The sequence below is a fragment of the Trichoderma evansii genome (assembly GCF_050947405.1).
Source record: "Trichoderma evansii strain SZMC 28006 chromosome Unknown GGI43scaffold_4, whole genome shotgun sequence".
Taxonomy (NCBI): Eukaryota; Fungi; Ascomycota; class Sordariomycetes; order Hypocreales; family Hypocreaceae; genus Trichoderma; species Trichoderma evansii.
In genome coordinates, this window is record NW_028145202.1 from 2013460 (window position 1) to 2037371 (window position 23912).

General features: G+C 48.0%; 10 protein-coding genes across 10 annotated transcripts; 5 read left to right on the top strand and 5 right to left on the bottom strand.

Annotated features, from left to right (window-relative positions):
* The first annotated feature begins 27 nt into the window (after positions 1–27).
* GGI43DRAFT_398884 (ribosomal protein P1) lies at positions 28–861 on the top strand. Its single transcript, XM_083205269.1, has 4 exons — positions 28–255; positions 401–475; positions 574–709; positions 783–861. The coding sequence occupies exons 1-4, from the start codon at positions 187–189 to the stop codon at positions 827–829; spliced, it is 327 nt and encodes a 108-aa protein (XP_083063643.1). The 5' UTR covers positions 28–186; the 3' UTR covers positions 830–861.
* Positions 862–1249: 388 nt separating this feature from the next.
* On the bottom strand, positions 1250–2586 carry GGI43DRAFT_300972 (ubiquitin-related domain-containing protein). Its single transcript, XM_083201533.1, has 4 exons — positions 2376–2586; positions 2092–2302; positions 1880–2030; positions 1250–1824 (listed from the first exon to the last, which is right to left on the bottom strand). The coding sequence occupies exons 1-4, from the start codon at positions 2455–2457 to the stop codon at positions 1318–1320; spliced, it is 951 nt and encodes a 316-aa protein (XP_083063644.1). The 5' UTR covers positions 2458–2586; the 3' UTR covers positions 1250–1317.
* A 1044-nt stretch (positions 2587–3630) lies between these two features.
* On the top strand, positions 3631–5364 carry GGI43DRAFT_301043 (PapD-like protein). The gene is made up of 7 exons (XM_083201534.1): positions 3631–3753; positions 3835–3905; positions 4028–4050; positions 4127–4185; positions 4245–4360; positions 4426–4554; positions 4614–5364. The coding sequence occupies exons 1-7, from the start codon at positions 3714–3716 to the stop codon at positions 5004–5006; spliced, it is 831 nt and encodes a 276-aa protein (XP_083063645.1). The 5' UTR covers positions 3631–3713; the 3' UTR covers positions 5007–5364.
* Positions 5365–6454: 1090 nt separating this feature from the next.
* GGI43DRAFT_301105 (uncharacterized protein) lies at positions 6455–7249 on the top strand. The gene has a single exon (XM_083201535.1). It carries the CDS (start codon positions 6507–6509, stop codon positions 7050–7052), a length of 546 nt encoding a protein of 181 aa, XP_083063646.1. The 5' UTR covers positions 6455–6506; the 3' UTR covers positions 7053–7249.
* Positions 7250–8858, bottom strand: GGI43DRAFT_301108 (fatty acid desaturase-domain-containing protein). Its single transcript, XM_083201536.1, has 3 exons — positions 8544–8858; positions 8186–8464; positions 7250–8115 (listed from the first exon to the last, which is right to left on the bottom strand). The coding sequence occupies exons 1-3, from the start codon at positions 8700–8702 to the stop codon at positions 7447–7449; spliced, it is 1107 nt and encodes a 368-aa protein (XP_083063647.1). The 5' UTR covers positions 8703–8858; the 3' UTR covers positions 7250–7446.
* Positions 8859–9798: 940 nt separating this feature from the next.
* On the bottom strand, positions 9799–12070 carry GGI43DRAFT_301119 (transmembrane amino acid transporter protein-domain-containing protein). Its single transcript, XM_083201537.1, has 3 exons — positions 10960–12070; positions 10546–10898; positions 9799–10480 (listed from the first exon to the last, which is right to left on the bottom strand). The coding sequence occupies exons 1-3, from the start codon at positions 11865–11867 to the stop codon at positions 10209–10211; spliced, it is 1533 nt and encodes a 510-aa protein (XP_083063648.1). The 5' UTR covers positions 11868–12070; the 3' UTR covers positions 9799–10208.
* Positions 12071–14379: 2309 nt separating this feature from the next.
* GGI43DRAFT_432266 (uncharacterized protein) lies at positions 14380–16187 on the bottom strand. The gene is made up of 4 exons (XM_083209538.1): positions 15998–16187; positions 15264–15935; positions 15083–15205; positions 14380–15030 (listed from the first exon to the last, which is right to left on the bottom strand). The coding sequence occupies exons 1-4, from the start codon at positions 16080–16082 to the stop codon at positions 14912–14914; spliced, it is 999 nt and encodes a 332-aa protein (XP_083063649.1). The 5' UTR covers positions 16083–16187; the 3' UTR covers positions 14380–14911.
* A 455-nt stretch (positions 16188–16642) lies between these two features.
* GGI43DRAFT_421339 (uncharacterized protein) lies at positions 16643–18092 on the bottom strand (the record flags this gene model as incomplete). Its single annotated transcript, XM_083207940.1, has 5 exons — positions 16643–16877; positions 16982–17042; positions 17072–17751; positions 17791–17862; positions 17908–18092. The coding sequence occupies 5 exons, from the start codon at positions 18090–18092 to the stop codon at positions 16643–16645; spliced, it is 1233 nt and encodes a 410-aa protein (XP_083063650.1).
* A 1198-nt stretch (positions 18093–19290) lies between these two features.
* Positions 19291–20296, top strand: GGI43DRAFT_381497 (uncharacterized protein; the record flags this gene model as incomplete). Its single annotated transcript, XM_083203126.1, has 2 exons — positions 19291–19320; positions 19379–20296. 2 exons carry the CDS (start codon positions 19291–19293, stop codon positions 20294–20296), a joined length of 948 nt encoding a protein of 315 aa, XP_083063651.1.
* Positions 20297–21356: 1060 nt separating this feature from the next.
* Positions 21357–23674, top strand: GGI43DRAFT_301200 (bZIP transcription factor). The gene is made up of 2 exons (XM_083201538.1): positions 21357–21691; positions 21756–23674. The coding sequence occupies exons 1-2, from the start codon at positions 21590–21592 to the stop codon at positions 23169–23171; spliced, it is 1518 nt and encodes a 505-aa protein (XP_083063652.1). The 5' UTR covers positions 21357–21589; the 3' UTR covers positions 23172–23674.
* Positions 23675–23912: the final 238 nt, after the last annotated feature.

Here is a 23912-nt window from a genome sequence, read left to right on the forward strand (position 1 = left end):
CGCGGAAAAACCATTGACCCCAGCGCTTTAGGTCTTCAAGCCCTCCATCCGCCGAAATTTCGACCAGGGTAATTTTTTGTGGTCCCTCTACAGCCTTTTGTGGTGATAATTGATTTGTCCAAACCACTACTCTCTTCTCGTGCAGACTTGACATCTTCCCATATCCGCACAGACAAATCTCACACAATGTCTACCGCCGAGCTCGCTTCTTCCTACGCGGCCCTGATCCTCGCCGACGATGGCGTTGAGATCACCGTGAGTGCTTCCAATTCCGTCGCCTTTTTTCCTCGTCGTCTGCGCAGAAATCTCGAAAAATTATGTGCCCCGGCGAGCAAAGAGGCGACATAAAAACACCATGGGAATATTCGTGTGCTAAACGATTTTTTTCACAACCATCTAGGCCGACAAGCTCCAGACCCTGATCTCCGCCGCCAAGGTTGAGGTTGAGCCCATCTGGACCTCCATCTTCGCCAAGGTACGAAATTCAAAAACCACATAAAATCGACGAAGAAAACGCCGAATGAGAAATTGAATTATGGACGCTGACGAGTTATGGTTTTTCCCGTTATACAGGCTCTGGAGGGCAAGGACATCAAGGACCTCCTGGTCAACGTCGGCTCTGGTGGCGGCGCTGCTGCCGCTCCTGGTGCTGCCGCTGCCGCTGGCGGTGCCGCCGCTGAGGCCGCTCCCGAGGAGGAGAAGGTTGAGGGTGCGTACAGGCCGTTTTGCGGTTCCCCGTTCCCGACAAACCATGGGATTTGTGTGCTAATATTTTCCTGCAGAGAAGGAGGAGTCCGACGAGGACATGGGTTTCGGTCTCTTCGACTAAACAGCCAACATCATCTGTTGCGGCGACTGTTTTCTCTATTGCTTCTTTGTACTTCAACTGCAGGGCACTTCGGAGTCTTTATACACATCGATGGATGCATTCAGGATGGAGTGGACGCCTATATCCCGCGTCCTGGGCAGAGTAGCTTTTTTCATAAGGATAATATGATTAATGCTCTCACACGACGGAGTTCACGCATGGAAGGGACAAATGGTCAATTAAATGACTCGGGAAGAATAAAAGAAATTTTTTTGATCAACTCTTGGAATTTAGTCTCAGTGACCGTGAAATTATGGGAGTGGAAACGAGCATTGAGATTGATACTCGTAATGGTGGACGCTATGTTCATCTAGTGGTAAAAGCTCTCGAATGTGCAACCCTTGGTTCCAGAAAAACAGTCATGGCGTTCTTGCAGCCAACCTGGGTTTAATTCCTCCTCGTATTCCCTACATGCCGGCAGTTCTATGCTCAATGGCATACCAAGTAGTCTATTTTACAATAACCACAGATGAAGGGACTAGTCCGGCCTCCTTCAGCGTCTTAGACATGTCCAAATCGCCTTGGAACGTCTTTCTGGGGAACGTAGTCGTAAATGTCGTCACCGGCTTTCCAGTCTCGCTCTGTATTTGCTGGGCAAGCTCAAACAGCGTCGTCTCAGCGGGTAGCGTCTTCATAATGTTGCCTGAGTCAGTCTGCAGCTTCAGCTTCGCCTCTGTGTGATCAGCCTTGGGTCGAGGGGCTGCAGCAGCGGCCGGTACAGGCGCAGAAGATGAGGATGCGCCTTCAGGAGCTCTGCCTTCACGAGCAGCCTTGGCTTCTTCGGCTTTGCGGCGACGCTCAGCCTTGTCTTCTTCAATCTTGGCCTTGATTCGCTTCTTGGCCTCGGCTTCCTCAAGCTTCTCCTTGCGCTTCTGCATGGCTTCCTTGATTTGCTCCTTTTTTGCAAGTTCCTCCTTTGCCTCCTGGCTTTCCTTTGTGGATTTTTGTCGAATTTTCTATGCACGTGTCAGTGTGAGACACAATGATGAAGATGGGGGAATAGATCATCACCTCATTGCGCTTTGCATCCTCTTTATCTTTCTCTGCCTGAGCAGCCTTTTTGGCCACAAGTCGCTCTCTCAGTTCTTCAAGTTTGACCTTCTTCTCCTCTTCGGTCAGGGGTGCAATCTCCTCAGTAGACTCGGAAAAGTCTGTATGCTCACTATTTCCATGTTAATACAAATGGCCTGAAACTGATAAACATAGGAGGTGCGAGTTCATACGTCTTGGTAGCATGGTAGCTGGCCAAATCATGGTTCCTGAATCGCTTTCCGCACTCGTTGCAGATAAGTGACTTTGCAGACTGGCCAGATTCCAACTCGGCAATCTTTGCCTTGGTCTCATCCTCCTCTTCGTCGTCATCTGGAGCTGCGGCTTGAATTTCCTCCAGCGATTTGTCTTGGTTATCCTCTAGCCACTGCAAGGCCCCCTGCACTGTTATGAATTTGTAAGTAGAGATGAATATGAGATGAGTAGCCGGAGACGCTGGAAACACGAGGCCACTCACGTCCTCCAGATTTTTTAACGGCGAGCTCAGCCCGAGCTCGCTCAAAGCCCATGTCAATCAGGGTATCTAGATCGGAAGCCATGTTTGCGGTTCTTGAATTCTTGAATTCGGAGAGATTGGGGATGAAGTTGGGGGCGTGGCCTTAGATGATGAAATAGGCGTGAAGGCGATGATCGGGTGTGGGGTAGAGAATGGCAGCCAGCAGCTCTCAGAATGGGAAGTGGAGTGGGGGTAACGTTGAGGATGGAAGAATGTAAGGCAGCTATTCTAGGCAGTAGACTTCAAGGATGTAAAGTGAATTGGAAGAATGAGAGAGACAAAATAATGCCTTAGTGTGCATATGAATGGCATTGAATTTGGTAAGCCGTTTATTCAAGCTGGCTGCACTTTGTACCTAATGTGGTGTAACTTGGTCTTTAGGTACCAACAGCTACGTAAGATGGCGGCAACGCCACTTACAGCGCAGTTGCATGCATCGTGGGCAGCTTGGAATTGGAGTTTCATGTTTGAAGCTATCAAGCTGAGTAAATGCTATGCCTAAGCTAATAAACAAAAGATTGTCACAAGATAAAAGACGAGAAGAACAATGCACTTTAATTGATTGACATGGGGTGCCAATGTTTTATCATGTGACGGCCATCAAGCAATTAATATAGAGGTAACATCTAGAGCTCCTTAGCTTTTCTCGGAATGCCACACGTGGAGAGCATCACACGATGCTACTTGCATACATAGATAGCCAACTAGCTGAAAAATAGTCTAAATTATCATGACTTTTTATTTTTCTACCCATTAAAGAGACGCTGTAGATATCGCAAGTACATGTACAGAGCATTGTCTATGTCGCCCTATGCACGGGACCACGGTCCCTGAGACCCGGCTTAGTCATGCCCGCAATCTTCATTCAGGCCAGCTCAGCCTCGCCAGCCAATCTCGATACAGGGGCCCGAAGCCGAAGCGACATGCCATCAATCACGTCTCCAGAAACGTCTCCGGATCTCTTCTTTGTAATCAAACAATAGCTGCCCGCGTGCCCGTCTCCCAACAAGCTCACGCCTTTATTTCTCCCACGCCACTCTTGTTCGCATTATTCTTTTTTTCTGACACGAGGCTCTTTTTCTCTTCTTCTTTTTTATTTCTTCGTGTCTCCCTTTTTTCTGTTCCAACTTAAATTCTAATTCGCCGCGTTTCCCCGCCGTAACCAACGCCATCGATCCAGACACGACGACATCTTCTACTCCCGACTCGCGGCTCGGCTACCCTCGATCTCGTTCCGAGAATCTCCCTACAGACTCCTTCTAGCTCAGCAGCAGCTTGTTATTCGCCTCTTAATCCGCCATGTCGGTCGAAATCGAGCCCCTTGAGCTGTCATTTAGACGTATGTTTGGCTACGCCTTCTGTCGTGTCCATTAGGATGTTTCCGAGTCAGAATAATCATTGACGGGTTGGCTATGCACAGGGCCCTTCACCGTCGAGGTCTCCCAGATCTTGAAGATCAAAAACCCAAGCTCATCGCCTTTGGCCTTCAAGGTACGCAGCTCTGCAAATATGCCACATTTAGCTTTTTTTTCTTCAGCTGTCTGCTTTGACTTGCGCTTGCTTGTGGATACCTCCTGTTTCATCATAATCCCTGCTAACAAACATTTCTCTAGGTTAAAACTACGGCTCCTAAGCAGTATGATTGAACCTCTCGTTGCGATTCTATGTCAGCTCGTAGGAGGCAAGATTTGACAATTTCCCCCTTATTACAGATATTGTGTTCGACCAAATGCGGGCCGTATTGAGCCTGGGCAGGACTTCGATGTCACTGGTACGTTGAATCACTACAAGCGAGCAGCAGGTTTCATTATGTGGCTAACAATGGCATAGTCCTCCTGCAGGCCATGAAGGCTGATCCTCCGCTGGATGCCAAGTGCCGAGACAAGTTTCTTGTCCAATCCGCTCCCATCACCCCAGACAAGGAATTCGCTAGCATTGCTTCAGTGGTAAGCCACCATCTCCGCAACATAATTTTCTATAAGTGCACGAACTGACGGTCTTATGCCCACAGCTCGAGACCACAGACAAGGCCGCTATATACGAACGAAAGATCCGAGTCAACTGGCTTGCTGCCGGCGATAGCCCCGACCATGGTCCCAGTGCAGCTGCGACACCCATGAAGCAAGCAGCGGTGAATGGAGTGCGTATAAACTTCAACCCCGGCTAATTTTTTTCATACAGCTAACAGCAGCCCACCAGTCTTACGATACTCCCGAACCTACTCGCCCTTACTCATCTCCAAGCGGCGATGCCTCAAGCCCCGCACCACCTCCGTACGTCGACGAAAAGGAAGACGACGATTCCAGGCCGCAAACCGCCAAGTCAGCCACTTCCAAGACTGCTTCTGCCGTTGCTGGTACTGTCCAGTCAGGCACCGACGAGCTCAAGGCCAAGATTGCCCAGCTTGAAGCTGAGTTGGCAAACTACAAGAATGGCGGCCTGAGACAGCGTAATGTCAAGGGCAGTTCAAATGAGAAGGGCGCTGCCGGTGCGGTTGCTCAGCAAACCAAGCAAGGTGTCGAGGGTGTGCCCGTTCAGATTGCAGCCATCTTGTGTCTTGTCAGCTTCCTTCTTGCCTACCTCTTTTTCTAAATTTAGGTCTCTTTTGATGATGAGCAACACGCAACTTTGTGTTTTTCCTAAACTAATATAGGCGAGAGGCATGAGAGGAGGGTCAATTATAGGGGTTGAGGGGTTATACCTGCTGCATTGGAGAAGCATCGATGCCCAACACAGGATGCCTGATTTTGAAAAATATCTTCAACGGCAATATTCAGTCTCAATGACGAGAGACAGGGCTTCTTTTGGGCGCATAAGAATCACCATTCCACGTAGTGGAATGCGGGATACCGGCGGCGCATTCACCTTAGGGGACGGGGGCTTTTGTTTTTTTGCTTGTACGAAGAAAGTTGAGAAGGGAAAAAAGCTGCGCGAGAGCTACGGATGGGGAGGGCGCAGTAATGGAATTCATGGCATATTGTCCGTATATCTTAGGCGAAGAATACGGGGGGCTATGGAGGCAGGGCTAGCATCACTGGTGTTTGACGTCTCGAAGCTGTTTTGAGTTGGGCTTTGTGCTGCAAGTTCTCTGTACTTTAACTTTTTTTTGTCTTTGTTTTTGCTTTGTTTTTCTTGGCAATAGTTTCTAGTATCTGATAGGCGTGCCTTTGCTCCTTCTTCTTCTTCCTTTCTACTTGTTCTTTTTAAGTCTTATTGATTAAGCAGTTTAACAAAGAGAATTATTGCCAGAGTTGCCAGCTGCAGTGGGCAAGTTGTCCAACAAGCCCACCCATCAGGAAGAAACCACCATGCTAATAGCCAGACCGAGCAAGATGACACGAGACCATACGTGCTGTACTGTTAGACGCACGTTATCCGCAGCATCAACTGTATTGGATAGAGCATCAACCAGACATTTGGAGAATCTACAAGCTCATTTTTCAGGTCGCGTACGTTGCCTCTGGCCGCGATACATGCTTCAGGCCGCATTCACACTACGGATGAATCAGACGCACTAGCACAGAGCGAGAGAGCTGATACGTCCACCAATTACGAGAAACAGCGTGTTGGGCTTTCCGAAGGATCATTTTCTAATATTAATAAATATAAAGGCCAGACGCTCCTTTATGAATTTTCACCTTCATGGTTGCATAAAAAGACGGCCATGCAGCCACCAGGCCGCTCACACAGGCCGCCAACAATCGCGGCGAGTGGTCTATAGCAGCGCGCTTGTTTCAAATTCAGCGCGATGTGCCAATGGGCTTAAGTAGATGAAAAATGATGCGAGTGCTTTGTTTAGGAGCCTTGGAATATGCCTATAGCAGCCTCTGAAGTTGGCGGCCTCAAGCTTGGTGTGCTAGTCAGCGAAGATATTATCCGTTTACCCCTTTATCGTCTCTTCCATGCCATCGGTATTCTCCTTTGCTCTGCATCTTCATTCGTTTTAATCACTATCGATATCCATTTACTCTTTTCGCTCATCTTGATTCCAGGCATATATTGAACGACAAAAAAAAAAAAAAAAAAAAAAAAAAAAGAGTTTTCCGCGACGTTTTGGGCGAGTCGGAATGTCTAGACCGGCTGTGTATTGTCATGAAGGCGATTCGGAAGGGCATGAAGGAGCAGGGCAAGGATCCAAGCGATGTTACTTTTCACATCTTGATCCCTTCTTGGTATAACATCGCATTTACGGATCCTCTTCATTTCCCTGACGAGCTTCTTCCTTTGAGACTGGTAGGCCCAAGATATGATGGAGGCAAGCCCCTGGTGTCATTTGTTCTTCCTCACCAACAGAGAGCTTTGACTCTACAAGCGGTGGGAAATAACTTTGAAGAAAAGCCCCTTAGTCGAGATTCGGCAAATAATATAGGTGTGATGACAGCTATGTCGTTAGGCACAGGAGCTATGATGACTGGGGGTTTCCTAGGGGAACTGGCAGTGGTAGGTCTGGGTATTGCTGCTGCTTCTCCTCTGGCGCCACTGGTCGTGCTCTCCATGGCCGGTGGTGGGATTGCTGCCGGAATATTAGGGATTCAGTCAATTGGAGAGGGTTTAATGGACAGTTTGTCTCACGAACGTGCCCGAGTGCTTGGGTCAGATCGTGAGCTGGGAGAAGAAGAGGAGAAGACAAGTAGTTGAAAGCCGCTGAAGTGCACCATAATACCACTTACTAGAACTAGTAGTCTCCTTGCATATGCTGTTGATTCACTGTTTGACATTGTTGGCTTATGGCAGGTCAATAGATCACATGAGTTACAAGCTCAAACTTGACAAATAGCAATAAACTTCATTTCTCATAGCCAGTCTAGAATCTAAAGCTCTTATCTAGAAGCGTAAATCCGTCTCAGCTCATCCTTCGTATTGGACTTTATCCATGCCCCTTAAAACGCCAAAGGATAGAGGGACATAGCACTTTTATATACCCCCAAAAACGCGTATTACAAGATTCTAGCCTTCCCGAGCCGAGCACTGAGCTCACCAAGCCGACTGTACAAAAGGGACATGAAACACCTAATCATTTTTTATTCATCTTTCAGGCCTCGATTTCGGACTGCTTCCACTTGGCGCCACCGCCAACCAGTCGGCCACCCTCCTTTCGCTTAACACGGCAGCTCATACCAACGTTTTCGTCCCAGATGAATCGCCAGATGGCATAAGTCCAGCTCTCGTGGTGAGGCAGAGGCTCATAAAACTCCTTGGCAATCTCATATAGAGAATGGAGACGGGTCCAGGGAATGGCAGGGAAGTCGTGGTGCTCATTGTGATATCCGACGTTGTAGGCAAGGAAGTTGAGAGGGCCATAGTATGAAAAGGTCTCAGGAAGAGGAATCTTGTTGTCAGGATTGCGCTGAGTGGGGGTAATGGTCTCATATACGTAATGCTCAGCAATAAAATGGCCAGCCAAGGGGTGCAGGCTGCCAGCCAGGAAGGAGGAGAGCAGCAGATAGAGTAGGGCGTTGTAAGAAGTGAATCGAACCAAGACGATATCAAATGAGACCTGAACAAGAATGTTCAGGAAATGAACCTTGGTCAAGTCCACGCGGTATACCGTCATGGGGCGAATGGCATAAAAGAAGATTTGGAAGGTGCAGAAGAATGCCTTGCCGAGGATGGAGTTGAGCACAAAGGCCTCCAGAGCGGTAGGCAGATCAGTGTCAAGGCCATCCACACCGAGGGACTTGTGGTGAGTCAGGTGGTATGGCTATAAAGGAGACCAGACTAGTTAGTATACAGTTTCCCAATTTCTTGTGGAGATGGCAAGTTTAACATACTCTGAAAGAAGCACTGTAAGGAATGCCAATGGGCAGGTTGGCAACAATGGCAATCAGACGATTGGCCAGAGGGCTCTTGAAGGCAAGATTGTGAGAGATTTCGTGGATCGCCAGAAACAGATTCTGGTTCGCAGTAGCGCCAAAGATGTATGCGATGATCCAGAACTTCAAGGACCAGAAGGGCGTTGATGACAAGTAATAGGCGAGAGCGACTTGCAGACCAACAACACCGGCAACAACATATTTAGTCATGGGTTCGGGGCCGCATAGCTTGAGGACCTGGATCCAATCCCATTAGCTTGTTTGAACACAGTATTGAAGTCGAGATGGAGAAGACAAGGGAGACAGGCGGGGTTACCTCGGGATGGGCTTTGATGATGGCGAGACGCCTCGTTCGGTGCGGTTCCTCAGTGTAGGTCCAGAGGAAGTCGAGTTTATCTTGTTCAGGCGCAGGTGAAGCATTGGCCAGAGGAGGAGTGGCCTCCTTGGTGGCCGTTGAGGCCGCAGACCGTGCCATTGAGGCAAGCTGGTTTGAATAACAGGGGAATAGCTAGTATCGGAGCAGTGCAGGAAGAATCGCAATAGCTGGCAGTAGCACAATGGCAATAGCAGCAGCAAAAAGAGGGTGGCGCTGAAACAAGCAATTTCAACGTCAGCGACTGTGTCACCACCGCCAAGATTCAAGTCGAGAGTTGAGTTGCGAGGTTAGAAACACTTGGTCGCAGCTCTGGCGTGTTTGATCTGCCAAGTGGGCTGTTTCGTAACAAAGGCGGTGTCCTCTGCTAGGCAAGGTACGCAAGCAGTTGTTATTGACCCAAAGAAAAAAAAAATTATTGAGGGACAGGTACGGGTTTACAGGTACAGCCACGCACTGAACCACCTATAATTGCGGGGAGGCGCTCTCCATAGCTGCGCTGTAAAAAAGCTTGTCTAGCCGAGAGAGGAAGTCCCGGGGGGCTGAGGCGCCAATCAGAGAGCTGGATCGAGCAGGTGGCGAGGGTGGGCACGGACACGCTTCGGAGCCGAGAGTTGGGGGGTGGTCTGATTTGGAGACTTGAAAGTACTTGTAAACAGCAACACAAGCAGTACATTGAGCATAAAATGAAAATAGTGATAAAAATGGTATAAATAAGAGAATAATACAGTGAATGGATGGATGAGTAAAGTGAATGGGGTGCTATACAAAGCTGAGCTGCTATACATTGTCAAGTTCACGATACCGTCACATGGAGCCAAGCTTCAGCCCACTTTGGCGGATGCACTACTCTGTAAATAGCATCTCGCGGGTACGTAGCGCCATTACCCGGGAGCTGAACGATTTTTGGTGTCGAGAGATGGATTTCAGCCAAGAATGTTGCTAGCTGGCTGCTGAAGTTACATGCGGCCAGTGTATTGTTCTAGAATATCTGTTCCATAGGTAGTATAAAAATAGTAAACCTTCATACATGGCGCTCGCTATGGCTAAGTATGGGTATGGATATGCTTTTGTATCTTCAATAGCCTGCCTTTGACCAAAGCTTAAATAATTGCAAGTTATGTATCAACATCATACACTCGTCATAGGTTTACAATTATAGCTGCGACTACAGTCACGACAACAGCTGGTAGGCTCTACGATCCTCTACGCTGCAATACGACAAAATATAGCTACTGATACTTGCGTCAAAATCAACTAGGAATGAGAATGTTAGCTCTCACACAAAGTGTGAGGTGAGGAAGAAAAGAACCGCCATGCATTTCTGCAGGCTATTGCATCGTTCTCTCCGAAAAACAATTTCGCGAGAGACGTAGTGAATATTTCGACTCTTCGGCCTTTGTACCCAGTACGCGGCTCATCTATGTGTACCCCCTTGGCCGCTGTCCATCCATCTTCCAGAAAAAAACAAAATGCAATATGTATAAGGACAATATGTTTATACGCTTCACAATGTCGTCTCGTTGGCCCAAACTTTGGCTTATATACCTCCCTCCCTTCTCTTCTCGTGGTATCAATTTCTTCCTCTCTCTCGTACAATTCATTACTTCATAGCCCGTTGCTCGCGCAAGAAAACACGCCACCCACTGATCCAGAGTCATATGCATCGATAATGCTCTGAACGCTAGCGTATGTGCCCGCAGAGAGGAAGAATACTCCCATCGCAATGATGAAGTAGTTCACGCCCGTTGAAAAGGCTGCGACGATGGGGTTCCGCTTTCGACCGGCCTTTTCGTCTGCGTTTCGCATACGCAGATAGGCAACGCCCCAGAAGATGAAGCCGAACCAGCTGTCGAAAAGGGATGACATGACAGCCAAGACTGTGAGGGCACTTTGTTAGCATGGTATTGATGGATAGCAGTCATGCTGGGTTAGAATAACTCACGAGAATTGAAAAAGGGAATGACTTGGGAGATGATGAAAGCGAAGATCCAAGTAACGAGCAGGATGCCGAACCAGCTGGCCCATCCAATAAAAGTGTGGCTGTGCATGTGCACAGAGTTGCGAAAGGTGCGGAAGAAGACAAAGCGAGCCGTGACTGAAGCATACAGACATCCAAGGAAGATTAGTGTCGGAATCATGAAGGAGAATGCAGCCTTCTTGTAAACGTCTTCCAAAGATCCGAAAGCGGGAGCCGTAACATATTGGTTGCCAGTATAGGCGTAGATGACTGCGCCAACAATGGAAAAGACAAAGATTTCGGCAATGGTACAAGCCCAGAGAGACTTGGGGAATTCCCTGCGAGTGGCTTGATTAGTATACTCCCTGGAAAGAAGTAGATAGGTTTGGAGATGCTTACCTAGGATCTCGCATCTCGGCAATGAAACTTGGGAGCGTAATTTGGCCGATAAACGTATAGCTGATATTGAGGAAGGCACCCATGGCGTTGACGAACGTGGTTCCCTTGACTGGGATAGCGGTGACAAGCGGTGATCCCAATGCCGCGCTGAAACCCGCAGGCTCCTTTTGGACGCCCGCGAAGATGGTTGCCAGCAGCACAGAGATGAAGGTAAAGAAGGCAGACGCTGTGCCAAGCTTGGACATCATGCTAAACGTACGAGGCAGCGATGCGATCAGGCAGATGACGGTGACAACAACGCTGAATACCACGGTGCGGCACCCGTCGACATGATCGCTCGCTGTCATGGTGTTGAGGTACTTTGCGCCAACCAGAACATGCAGGCCCTGGATAAAGGTGTTGTTCAAGACAAACATGATGGCGGTTCCCCACCACGCCCATTCCTTGCCCCAGAAGAGCATCTGGCCAATATCGCACACGTCGCGCACCTCTGGATGTCGCAGACAAAACTCCCACAAGATGAGACTTGTGTAGAGCACAACGGCGGCAACGAACACGGTCAAGATCAGGCCAGGGACGAGACCCAAGACACTGTACGACCAAGGGAAACTCATAATGGCCAGACAGATGTACTCGCTGAAGAGCAGCGCGGCAGTCTTTTGCCATGAGCAGGTTCTGTATTGGATCGAGGTGCCATCTTCTGATGCAAGCTGTCGGTTGAGAATTGCGTCGCTCGTCTCTTCGCCCTCAGAGAGGTCGTTCTTGAGATAGGCGGGCAGCGGCGCTATGCGAGGACCGATCCATACTCCAGCGCCGCCAAACAGAGAGGCAAAGCGCGAGAAGCCACTGGAGTGAGACACAGTGGCCTCGAGGTCATCTGAGTCTGCTGTCTTGAATTTTTCAGACATGACTGCGACAAGAGAACAATAGAAAGGGGGAAGGAAGAAAGGGAGTGAACAGATTTGCTATATAATAGCAAGGTCAATCTGTATTAAAACCTTGATAGAGACTCCAGGGAACAAAACTAGTACATCAAGCCAACTCTACTATACCACAGATATACGGGACAGGATATGAAGCTGTACTGGAAATTCTATGATGAAGAGGAAGAGGATGAAGACGATGGAGATGAGGAGAGGAAGATGGAGCGTCGGTGCAGCGAGGGCCCGACAATATGTAAAAACGGCGATCCTTCCCTCGCAGTAGCGTTCTTCGCACCGCTTCTAGTCCAATAAGACGGCCTCGCAGGCAAGGTTTGTCCTCTTAGCGGCAGACCAAAGCAGGGATTTTGCGAGCACGTCAACCGTGGCGGTCATGTCTGGAGCGTCCAAGGACCGCGAGAGAGCGCCCCCATGCTTTGCTCCCAGGCAGCGCCTGAATTGTTCCTCACCGAACGATGACGTTATTCGATCTAGCGGGCCCCAGGCTGGGACCTCTAACCCGCATCACGACGAATCCTGTGGAGTCGCATCATTTTTTAGCCCAAATCTGCGCGGAGCGTTTGAGCCTTGCGGTCTTGGCTTGGCCACCCGAAAAAAACGCTCCGCAGCGAGTCGCATAATTTGCCGACTGATCCGCTTTTGTGCTGCCTACTGTAGGATTGGGACAGAAGAGGAAAGGTGGACGTTGGCAAGGGAAGAGGAAGAGGAAGAGACAGGGAGAGACAAGATTGTCGCAAACGGCCGTGGTCGAGTCGCATTCCAGTTGTGAGAATAGCTCTGGTTGCGTGCTCAGAAGGGCTTGACAAGGGATGAGAAACAGAGGGGCGAAAAGGAAGACAAGGGCAGAGTCTGATTGGACGAGGCGGCGGGTCTAGCTTGCCTGTGGCTTGTTCTAACTGAACTCTCCAGTGACTGTGCCTTTTTGTCTGCCGCAACAGCCAACAGATCTGATCTCAGCTGCACACACGGATAAATAGCTCGGTGGCTAGTGCCTGAGATCGAGGCTTTTTGCCTTGTCGCCACGGTGTGTCGTAACAGACGGTGTGCCGATTGGTAAAGCATTGTCGCCATTGGCTCACTGGGAGTCAGTTGAGCGACGGTAGGACGAAAAAAAGTCGTAAATGGCGAGTTTAGTCGCATGGTTTCTCTTCCATAGTCTCAACGACGGCATAAGCCACCAGGTTGATACCATGTCCTAGGCTGGCGTTTACGACCGACAATCCCACCGCGCAGATAGCGAGCTGGAATTGGACTCTTCTAGCCTCCAATAGACGCGTGATCTTTGTCAGTAGAGGTTAAGAGCACGAGGTTAGCATGGCCCAAGTCGGAGATAGATTGAGAGGTTGCTGCACACGCCATCGCTCAAGCGCATCGCGCAATCCGCGAAGCCGGGGCCTTAGCGGGTTGCAGACGGCCAGATTGGGCAATTCTAGTGGTATTTTAAGCTTATTTCAGTACGTACCCTCTAGGCACCACTGTTTTCACGTGCTTACACATACAACGGGTGGGATATCGGGATATCATACTGGTTGGGTTCAAGGGATTGGAATTGCTTTTTTTGCTTCGGATCTCGGGACCATGTACTTCTCGAGAAAAAGGAGAGGGAAAGATTATTCATTCCGAATACTTCAGCCGCAGTGGATTTGCACGGGCCGGATATAACGGCAGTGTCAGTGAGTGCTGGCAGCTGCTAACCTGACGCTCTACGTCAACACCACCCACCTTTGATATCGCCAAATGTGGCTTCAAATAACTACAGAATCTTCTCTCTTTTCTTTTCTTTTTCTTTTCCTCGTTTCACCGCACTCGAGGGGGGGGAAAAAAATCAAGGGCATCAAGGAGCAGTGAGCAAGAAGAAGAAGAAAAACAAAAAAAAGATACGCAGCTGGCAAAAGGGTTCGGTGCTGGCCCCTTTCGGGTGCCAACACCTACGTCCCTGCCGAATTTTGCTGCTGTTGAGAGTCGAACTATATAATTGTCGGTTATCGCCCAATCGATCCCCAGAGGAGGCAGTTTGACCAGACCGTTGCACCACGGCGCCCCTGCCTCCCCGACGATGAGAGGCAAAACCACTAGCTATAAAGCAAAGTGTGCTGTTTTGCTGTCAGTTGCCAGTCGTAAGATGCTAGATGACAGCTGTTTGTTCTTGATCCTCCAGCTGCGAGAAGAGAGCGCTCTCAGAAGGCGTCAGGCAGCTGTATAAAGTGCCCAGGGCCCCCTTATATGGCGTGTATTGGTGCCGACGACCCGTAGGATTGACAAGATGTCGCCCCGAGGTGCGCCGAAGTAGCTCAGAGTAGCCCTGTAGCTCCACCACACAAATTATGGAATCCATTTTGGGGATATTTCCGCAGTCCAGTCGTCCAGCTTCGGAGGACGTAGGCACGGAGTAAGCACATGTGGACCACACAATGCATAATAACTTCCTGAGTTTGGTACCAAACTAACAAAAGAGCACCAAAACAATTCGAGCGGCTGTCTCGGTTGGGTGACTGTGCCCTGCCCAGCTGGCTGTTGTGAAAAGGGGTTATCTCTGCATTGGCAATCCTTCTCGCCAGTGTCAAGATGAGAGCGGGCAAATGCCGGGTCAAAAGGCGTCTAGTGAGTAAAGAGACACCAAATAGTCAAAGCAAACATGTTTTCGGGTGTTGAATACATTTCATACATTCGTTTGCTAGAACATCAGCAAATTCAAATGAATTCATGCAGCAGAGAAGGAAAAAATAGAAGTTTACAATCAAGGTGGGCGCCGTGTTGGAATTTGGTGTCAGTATAGCGCCTGAGGGCAAGCTACTCCCAAAGTGGAAATGGGTCTGGCCGCACCGATAATTGCATGTGGATAATACAGCTTTACAGATTGCAAACTTGGAGTTATAATTATCTATTACATGGAGTTTGTCTAGTTTGATCAAAGTAACTTGGGTAAACCTGCTTGAAATGCAATGCATCAAATGGTACTTGATTTCTGGCAGCTGAGATTTCTGGAGTGATGTTGATCATGGACATCTGCTTCATGTATCCTTTACCCATGACTCTGCCAGTGTCCAGAGTTTACGAGCAATGAGTGCTTCGCTTGCATACTTTGGCACCTCTTTGACCCGGCAGTCATCAATGTAGGCCTCCGGGTGGTCTATGAGGCTATTAGTCGTGTTCAATCGAACTGACATGTAGAAATAACACACCTTGTAGACTTGGATCTAAAGCAGCGACAAGAAAGCTTGCAACTCCCTGGCTTGCCGTCTTATACGTCATGTTGGGATTCCTAAACTCGCTTGGGAGGTGTCTTTGAAGTTCGGTCAGGACAACTAATCAGCCAACATCAGCATCCCTATTATCCATAGCAAAAGCACAAGTTCGACCCACCTCCTGGAGCGGCGCTGACTGCCGTAATCTTTTCTCCAGCGTAGCCCTCATTCAAGCCTTTGGCCAAAAGCATCAGTGCTGTGCTGCTTTGAGAATATGCCAAGAAAGGGACATATCCAGTGCCAGCATCTTTGACCCAGCCCATGCCAAACTTTTCTGCATTGTCGAGATCGACTTGCTCCTCTAACGGAAGATCTTTTCCTCCGTCAAAGTTATAGTCACTAAAGCGGAACGGTTGTATGTAGAATCCGCCGCTCACAATATTGACAACTCGCGTTTTCGGCCCCGCCGCCTTTAGCTGTGGAGACAGGAGAGTCGTGAGTAGAAAATGACCAAGGAAATTGGTAGCCAAGTGAGCCTCGACTCCATATTTTGTGACCTCTCTCTCTGGGATAGCCATAACGCCTGCGTTATTGATCATAATGTCAATAACCGGTGTTAGCTTTTGGATGCTGGCTGCTGCTTGACGAATGCTTTCCAAGTCGGACAGGTCTACTTGGACGACATGAATTTGTGCCTTAATTTTTGCATGTTCGGTACGAATAGCATCAGCCACGGTAGAGGCTTTTGAGGCTGTCCGAGCCGTGAATATCAAGTTTGCTGGGCTATACTTGGCGAGAGCCTGAGCAGTAGCGGCTCCAAGACCATTGGGGCTCACTCCAGTAATGAGAACTTGCATGAGTATGTTAGCATAGATCGTGTTTTAACATAGAATAAATAATTGTGTTTCTAACTCGTCTTTCCAATAATCTGGTCGCGAAAAGAAGATGCCACTTCTTCGGCAGTTGTCTCTACCCCAAAGTTGTTAACCGAGGTCATGGTGCTCTATACTGCGTACAAATCCAATTATACAGTGAGTCTTTGGCATCTATAAACGTTCTGATGAGCCCTATTTATATCTCCTTCGACACAACATAATCCCCTATGGGCCTTATACATCACCGGAAAATTGTTACTATCTCCGCCTGGAAAGTCAATCTTGCATGACCTTTTTAGGAAAAGCCAGATCGGAATAGTGGCTTGCGCACCACGGAGTTAATGCACGATCGATTGCCTGCGCTAGTTATCCCCACATGGCGAGAATTTTGTAAGCCTCGATAGCATCGTGTGAGCATCTTGTGTTTTCCGTTTACTCATTCTCTACGCCCTTAAGTAGACGAGGCTTTGTGGAATTGGCTGATTTATGACCCTTTTTGAGATCTGATACTGGGGTAAACGTTTTGACAGCTGGTGGCTGGGAAGAATGAAATGCCACCTATCATTCTAGTTCAGAGATCCCTATGGATACTAAAACGAAACTTTACATTTACTATCTAATAAAATCGCGAAAATATATACCTGGAGTATTTAAAGCTCAACTCTTTTCAACAATTGGAAAGCTATGGAAGGCCATCCTGCTTGAGTGCCTCTTCAACCCATTGCCATAATACGTGGTTGGCAAGGAAACCTGGATTCATCTCCGACATCAGCGTTAGCTTTCTTGCTATAGCAATGGCATCGGAATTTGCACGCCTGGTAGAAGATATAGCCATTCGCTCTTGTTCCTGTACCTCTTCTATGGTCATGTCGTCGTCCTGTAGCTCGGCAAGTAGCTTCATATTCTCATCCGTTTGGCTCGTTCATGAAACAAGTATAAAATTCCCGCTTCTTCAGCGCGTGGCTTATGTATTAGCTCGAACAGCCGTCGGAAATGCTCATAATCATTTCTTAAAAGTTACCGAACTATTCGAGAGAAGGGCCACATATTATCCGATTTCTGCCAGAGATTTATGCGGGAAGCTCAGGGCCAATTGTCGTAAATCGTTGACCAAAACCAGACCGAAAAGCAGCAGTGAGAGAATCCGAAGGCGGTCTGGCTGAGTCTCCTAGTCCAGGGGTCATGAGCAGCTCAGATATGGGGCCTGTTGATGCTGAACTCCAGTCAATGATACATGTGATGTTGAGGTCATCGTCGACATAGAGATTGCCAACATGAAGGTCTGGGTGAGAAAGGGTGAAGCTACTCTCAAGCCCTGAGGAGAGGTAGGGAATCATCTCAAGCAAGAATTGCCCTACAATGCAGTAAAAAATTCTATTCTTGCTATGATCGATCTTTTGGCCAATTGACGCAAATTCATTCCAGCGTTGTGTTGCTATCCTGTGGCTGTCTATAGTCTTATAATGCAGGTCATCAGGAACTGGGGCGTAAAACATGTGTGGTGTAAGAGGAAGCTCTCGTGCGTGAGATGTGAATGCTGATATGAGAGAGACCAAGTAATCTTGTTCTTGATGAAAAGGACCTCGGTTTAGGTCAAGCGAGTCTCTTTCTTGCCAGGCGAGTGATGGCGAGAGGCATTCGCCAATATCGTAACCCCCGTTTTTATTATTAAATAAAGAACCAATCTTATCAAAGCGATGATCAGATAATTCTGCCATGATGGAACCAAGCTGTTCCATAATTTTTTCTCGACCTTTGTCAGAGATGGGCAACATTGGGCGAGGATGTCGACTGCCGGTGAATCGATCCGGGCATTGAGATCAGTCGTACGATCCCAAAGATCGGCCTGCCGCTTTGCTCTGAAGAATATATGGCACACCGATGATGTTATCGCTGGTTCCGCTAAGACGATTGTCAATACTTGGCTCCTCCAGGGATGATATTCACGGTACTTGCCTGTACGAGTAGACCTTTAGGTACATCAGCGTAGACGCTTCGCTCTCAACTATCTTGGAGGAGGTCTCATCTGAGTAGAAGTGATTGCGACCGGCCATTGGAGATCGAAATACCCACTCGATGCCATCGTCAAAAGTGACGAAAATGACCCAATTTAGGCTGCCGCACTTGGGCATCTTGGTCACGTCGCAAGTGCATTACTGGCCGCGAAGTTGCTCTGATAGAGAAAGGAGTGCCTCGAGATTGAAATCGGCGAAGTAATAAATTCTATCTTTCATCGTTGTGAAGTGCCTAGATTATTTTGAATTAGATGAAACTGTAAGAAGTATATTTTCACGAGCTTACACCTTAAGCAGTGGTTGGGTCGAACACATGGAGCTGCACGCTAACCTAAGCGGCTAGCCCCTGTGAAACCTTCAATGTCTATGAAATCAAGAACAGCTTCGCAGTAGGTGAAAAAGAAATAATACGCATTCTTCCCTAGAAAAAAGGCCTCTCGCTACTGTGATAGCTTCGCTCTTCGGGAACATGACATTGGTGGTAAGATCAAATGGTTCCCTGATCTATTCTCGCTCTATAGTATCCACATCTGGTAGTAGATCAAGTTTGCCGGCGATGTGAAGCTACTAAACGCAGTGTAGCAGTTGTCACAAGTAGTTAATTTAACGCAAAGAATAGAGACTCTTAGAGTTTACCTCTGTATATTATGTGCAAGCATAAAGACGATGGTCTATCTCATTTAAGGAAAAAGTAGATTACTCATGATATAGACCCATTTCCCCAAACCATAGGCGCTGGAGTGATGGGGCCAGGCAATGTTAATTCCGACGTATCAAGACTAAGCGATGTAGACGAGCTAGACGATGAGAACCCGCTCTTCCACACCATAAAGAGCCAGTAACAGCTGCTAGTTTGTACAGTCATATATATCTTGATTGAAAGTTTTGGTGCTTATAAACTTGCATGATTCCGCATGATTCCGTCATAGTTGTTATTGATTTCGTTGCAGCCTCCTCAAGTGCAGAGTTAGACTATACCTATTTCCGACTAAAGTTAGATCTACCTTTCCGTAAATCACGATTCCATATCCCTGTGGAGATTTCTATAGGCCAGGTAATAATGATATGTGAGATAGAGGTATTTCACTTGTCAAATGCGCCCTATCTATGTCTTGATCGCTAATGTGAAGATGGTAGCAGGAGGTGTTTATGAATGACAGGTCGCCCTAAGATGATGGCCTTTTAAGGGGCAGCAACCTTCACAAAATCAACGGCATTGAAGGATGTTAGAACTACCAAATACCTCAACTATTTATCCTTCAATTATAACACTGTCCAATAGAAAGACTTCAAACTCATCCTAGGTCGAATCAGGATGGCAGCGGCGAGGAAAATCGTGACTATCGTTGGCGCAACTGGCGCTCAGGGGGGGCTCGGTTGTCGACTACTTGCTCAAAAGCAAGTCTCAAGAGTACTATATCCGTGCAGTCACTCGGTCGCCCGATAGCGCAGCGGCAAAAGCGCTTGCTGCGCGCGGGATTGAAATCGTCCAGGCAGAGTTGACCGACGTCGCAGCTCTTCGAGCGGCATTCGGTGGTTCATACGCCGTTTTCGCGACCACCAACTTCTGGGGTCTATTTTCAGACGCACAGAAAGAATTATCCGCGGAGGAAGATGTTGGCCTAGCGGCTGATAAGGCTGCAGCCCTAGAAACCGACATGGGCATCAATATGGCGAACGCGGCCTTGGCTACTGATACGTTGCAGCACTACTTTTGGTCAACCCTCACGGATGCCTATACACTCAGTGGTGGCAAAAGTAAGCCTCCGCATTACGAATCTAAGGCCCGGGTTACTCGGTATATCAAATCCAAGCCAGAGCTGCTTGCAAAGACGACATTTGTTTGGTGTGCCTTCTACGCAAGCAACTTTGCCTGGGATTTCCTCAAGCCCGTTTACTTCCCTGCCATTGGGCGGTACATTCAGCTGCAAGCCACCCCATCCGATCAGCCCATTGCATGCATTGGAAACACTCGCTGTAATTTCGGCGCCTTTGTGGAAGCTGCACTCGCCCAGCCGGAAAAGACTCGTGTTGGTCAGACCGTATTCGCCTTTGTGGAGAGGTCAACTCTAGGGGGGCTGCTAAAGATTTGGGCGGAGGCACATGGTGTCAAGGCTACTTATGTCCGAATTCCCCGGGATACCTTTTTCGCTGCATGGTCGGCGAATGCCCAGGAGTATACGCTTGGTATGGAGTTTTGGCAACTAGTCAAGGACAAAGAGTGGACTGGCGAAGATAGTTTCTTGACCTATACCGATCTTGGGTTAGATATTACTATATTTAAGAGTGTTAAGGAGTCATTTGCAGAGCTAGAGCTCTAAGCTCAATAGGGATACGAATAATGGAATAGTGGTTTTGAGGTCATCCAGCCACGTTATTCTTTTCATCAGCTTGAAATATGAGCGGGGAATGTTGATCTTTGATTAGGCCCTAGGTTTGGCATAAGAACACAAGAACTTGAACGTCAACCAACTAACCAACCAACCAGCCAACCAACCAACTAATTAACTCGCGGGTGGACACATGTATGCTTAACTGACGTTCCATATCCACAAATGTCGTTAAAGGGCGTCGGCTTCACTGCTGAATCAGGGGAAAACCCAGAATCTCGGTTATCGGATCTGGAATCACATATAGCTAATGCTTAATCTAAGATCCATACTTATTCTTAATCCAACTACAATGTTTGAATCTACAGCTGGTTTAAAGAAAACGTTTGACTCTATAGCTGGTTCAAAGAAATTGTTGGACTCTATAGCTGGCTAGAAGAAAGAAAAAAGTTGAAAGTTGTAACAAAGAGGAAATTCCTCAGCGCAATTGGTAGTTTGCAACCGTAAGCACTCAAAAATTCGCCTGCGTTTGCCCGGTTTTAGCTCATGTTTCTAGCTTCTGCTCTCAACTTCAGTTTTGGGACAAGATCCTCTAAGGATCAGATGCAAAGCACAATCTGTTTTCGTCCAGGTGCATTAAATGATGTCGCTTACCGGGTTTTGAAACTCAGTACGGCTTAGTCTCCGCCAGCCGTATCTTCTGGCAGCTCCTTTTAGTTATTAGTAATGCCTATATATATAGTTTCGCAGTGTCCGAACCGCGGCTAATTTTGGGGGCAAATTGGCTGTGGAAGCTTCGCGTTAAAGCTGACCGAGTTGTGCCGGGGTTTACGATAAGTTGTCTTCAACTAATCAGCATGCCCTTTCCCAATCCGAGAATTTGCACTTATTCCCTCGCTGCTACAAATCAGCGATAGGTGCGAAATATGCGGCCGAAGGAAGAGGCGACCTCGGCTCATGGATTATACGAGAACTAGCTTGGCTAGCGCCTGGTTTATAGTACGATTTGTAAGATAGTCCTTAGTAGGGTCGCTAGCCGTTGCTTATCCTAGCGGAAGTGTCGCTAACACTCTCTGTAAGCGTCTAATGGCTCGATAGCGACTCATGCGAGGGTATTTGGAATAGGCTCATTGCCTGTTACGGGAAACTTGCATGGAGTTGCGCGCCTATAATACCTTAATGTCATGGCTGAGAAATAGCCAAGTGGACCCAGCCGGACTTTCGAGCTCAAGCAACAAAACGCCGCTTTCGACTCCAACCACTCTGTAACACTGTAGCCGCGATATGGCATCGGCCCAGGCTTCACAAGAGCAGCCACGACGCCGTGGGCGGCGGCCAGGCCCAGCCTCACAATCGAAAGCAGAACCTAATGATGAGAGCTTGGAGGTTTGTCCTATCGATGATGGCTTCGATTACGCAGGATCTCCTACTGACGCTTCAGCTGGGATAGAAACGGCGGCAGCGGAACCGCAAAGCACAGCGGCTATTTCGTCTACGGCGGCAAGCTGCTCATGCAAATTATGAGAAGAATATGGTCCATATAGAGGGAGCCCTTGAGCAGATGGCGGGCACGTTTCTTGATTTTACCAACGGCATACTTCAATCACCCCTGATAAGGCAGGATCCTGCCCTCATCTCCAAGCTTCAGTCTGCAACTAACAGCATATTACATTTATGCCAAGGAGGCAGTGGTTTGGAGGAGAGCCTCGAAGACAACCAGCAGAATAACGACACCAATACCCCTAACGGAGGGCCTCTAAGCAGCTCTCCCAGTGATGATGCCGACTTCCAGCATACATATCATGGAAGCGAAGAACCCTCTCAAACACTAGACAGCATGTTTCTTGATTTTCATTCCTTCAACCAGCCGACACCTAGCCTTCAACCTACTTCTCAGCCTCCTCTTCAATCTGCTCGTCAACCTGGCAGTGCTGCAGCGGCCGCTCGATTCAATCCATTTTTCAAATCAAATTCTTCACCAATCAGGAATATTTTCGGCAATGGCTTCATGAGCCTACCCCCCATAAACTTTGCAGACTGCGCTAGAAACGACTATATGCTGCATACCTATCCGTCTGAAGAATCCTTCAGCATCATGATTACCAGAGCCTCGCTGCAGCACGCATATGATTCTATCCTGAGCGATACATACGCGACTTCCGCAGTTGTTGATAGAATATTTGGGTTCACTCTCAAGTTTCGATCGCGCGAGGAGATTCTCATGGTATTGCGCTGGTATCTGAGACCTCAGACCTCGGAGATTTTCAGGTTGGCTACGGCCGAGTTTGATGACTACTTGATAGCCCAGTACTATCACGGAATCGCCACAGCTCAGTATTCGGGTATCGATGGGGTCTTTAACGGGGGTGGTCTGGATACTTCGAACGGGAGAGCTCCCCCTCCATCAAACCAAAGTCGAATTCTAAACTCCTATCAGATTGAGCAGTGGCTATTAGCTTGTGGGATGAGACATCTTGATTTTGATACAATTGAGCTAAAAGAAATCAAGCCGGTAGGCATACTGCTAAACAATCAACCCCCCGACACTCCAGAGGAATTATTGCAGTCCTTTGTATCAATACAACAACAACAGCAGCAGCAGCAACAGCAGCAACAGCAGCAACAGCAGCAACAGCAGCAACAGCAGCAACACCAACAACATACGCCTCCGCAAAATATCCCTAGAATAGAGATTCAGGCACCGATGGATATAAATTCAGGAATCATTTCCAGGAATATTCGCCTATCAAGATCGCGATTAATACACGTTTTGAGAGGCATTTCCTTCTGCATTGACAAAGGGCCAGCTTATTGCGAAAGGGCCGTTCTGGAGTCGGTGGTCATAGCAATGAACGCCGATAGCTAGGTATGGTAGAACAACCTTACGTTAAGCTCCGAGTGGCTGCGGAGTTAACTAAGGGTAAGCGGGCTTTAATAGAGAGCTTGTTTGTCATGTCGCTGCATCATCTTCGACGGGTTTGACTTGGCTAAATTCGGCTGCCTAGCCTGTCTTATGTGGCAAATGCACCCATAAGAACCGCGGCCATATTGTTTAGTAATCAAATAATACGGCTTCTCCTGAACACTTTTGGTGGCGCATGCCTTTGATTTTAAAGAGCCAGCAGCTCAGACACGGACCGGTCCTTGAACAACTATTCGGAGGCGCTTAGTTAACAACATAATCTGAGCCTTATCGGACATTTCTTGCACTGTTCCTGGTTTCGGGGACCATAACCGACAATCTATCGCGTTTGTGTCATGTTGCCCAACGTTTGATTGGTTGTTGATTTTTGGGAGTCGGAGCACTTAGCTAACACCCTCCGACATAATACTTGGGCCGCGTCCCCACAACAATGATGACCAGCTGAGCTTGGGATGCTCTTCACAGCTTCTCGGTTTAGAGCTTCCAAATCATGTATATGATTAGTTTTTTGGCTTTCAAATCATATGCATTTTTGAGATGGAATGATTGATTTTCTATCAGAAAGGGAAAATGGCCGTATTAAGACGGCAATGGCGTGTATGCCATATAAACGGCATTGAACCACCTAATCGTTGAGTCGTCGACTGCCAGCCAGCATTTTCAAAGTCAATCAAAAGACAAAGA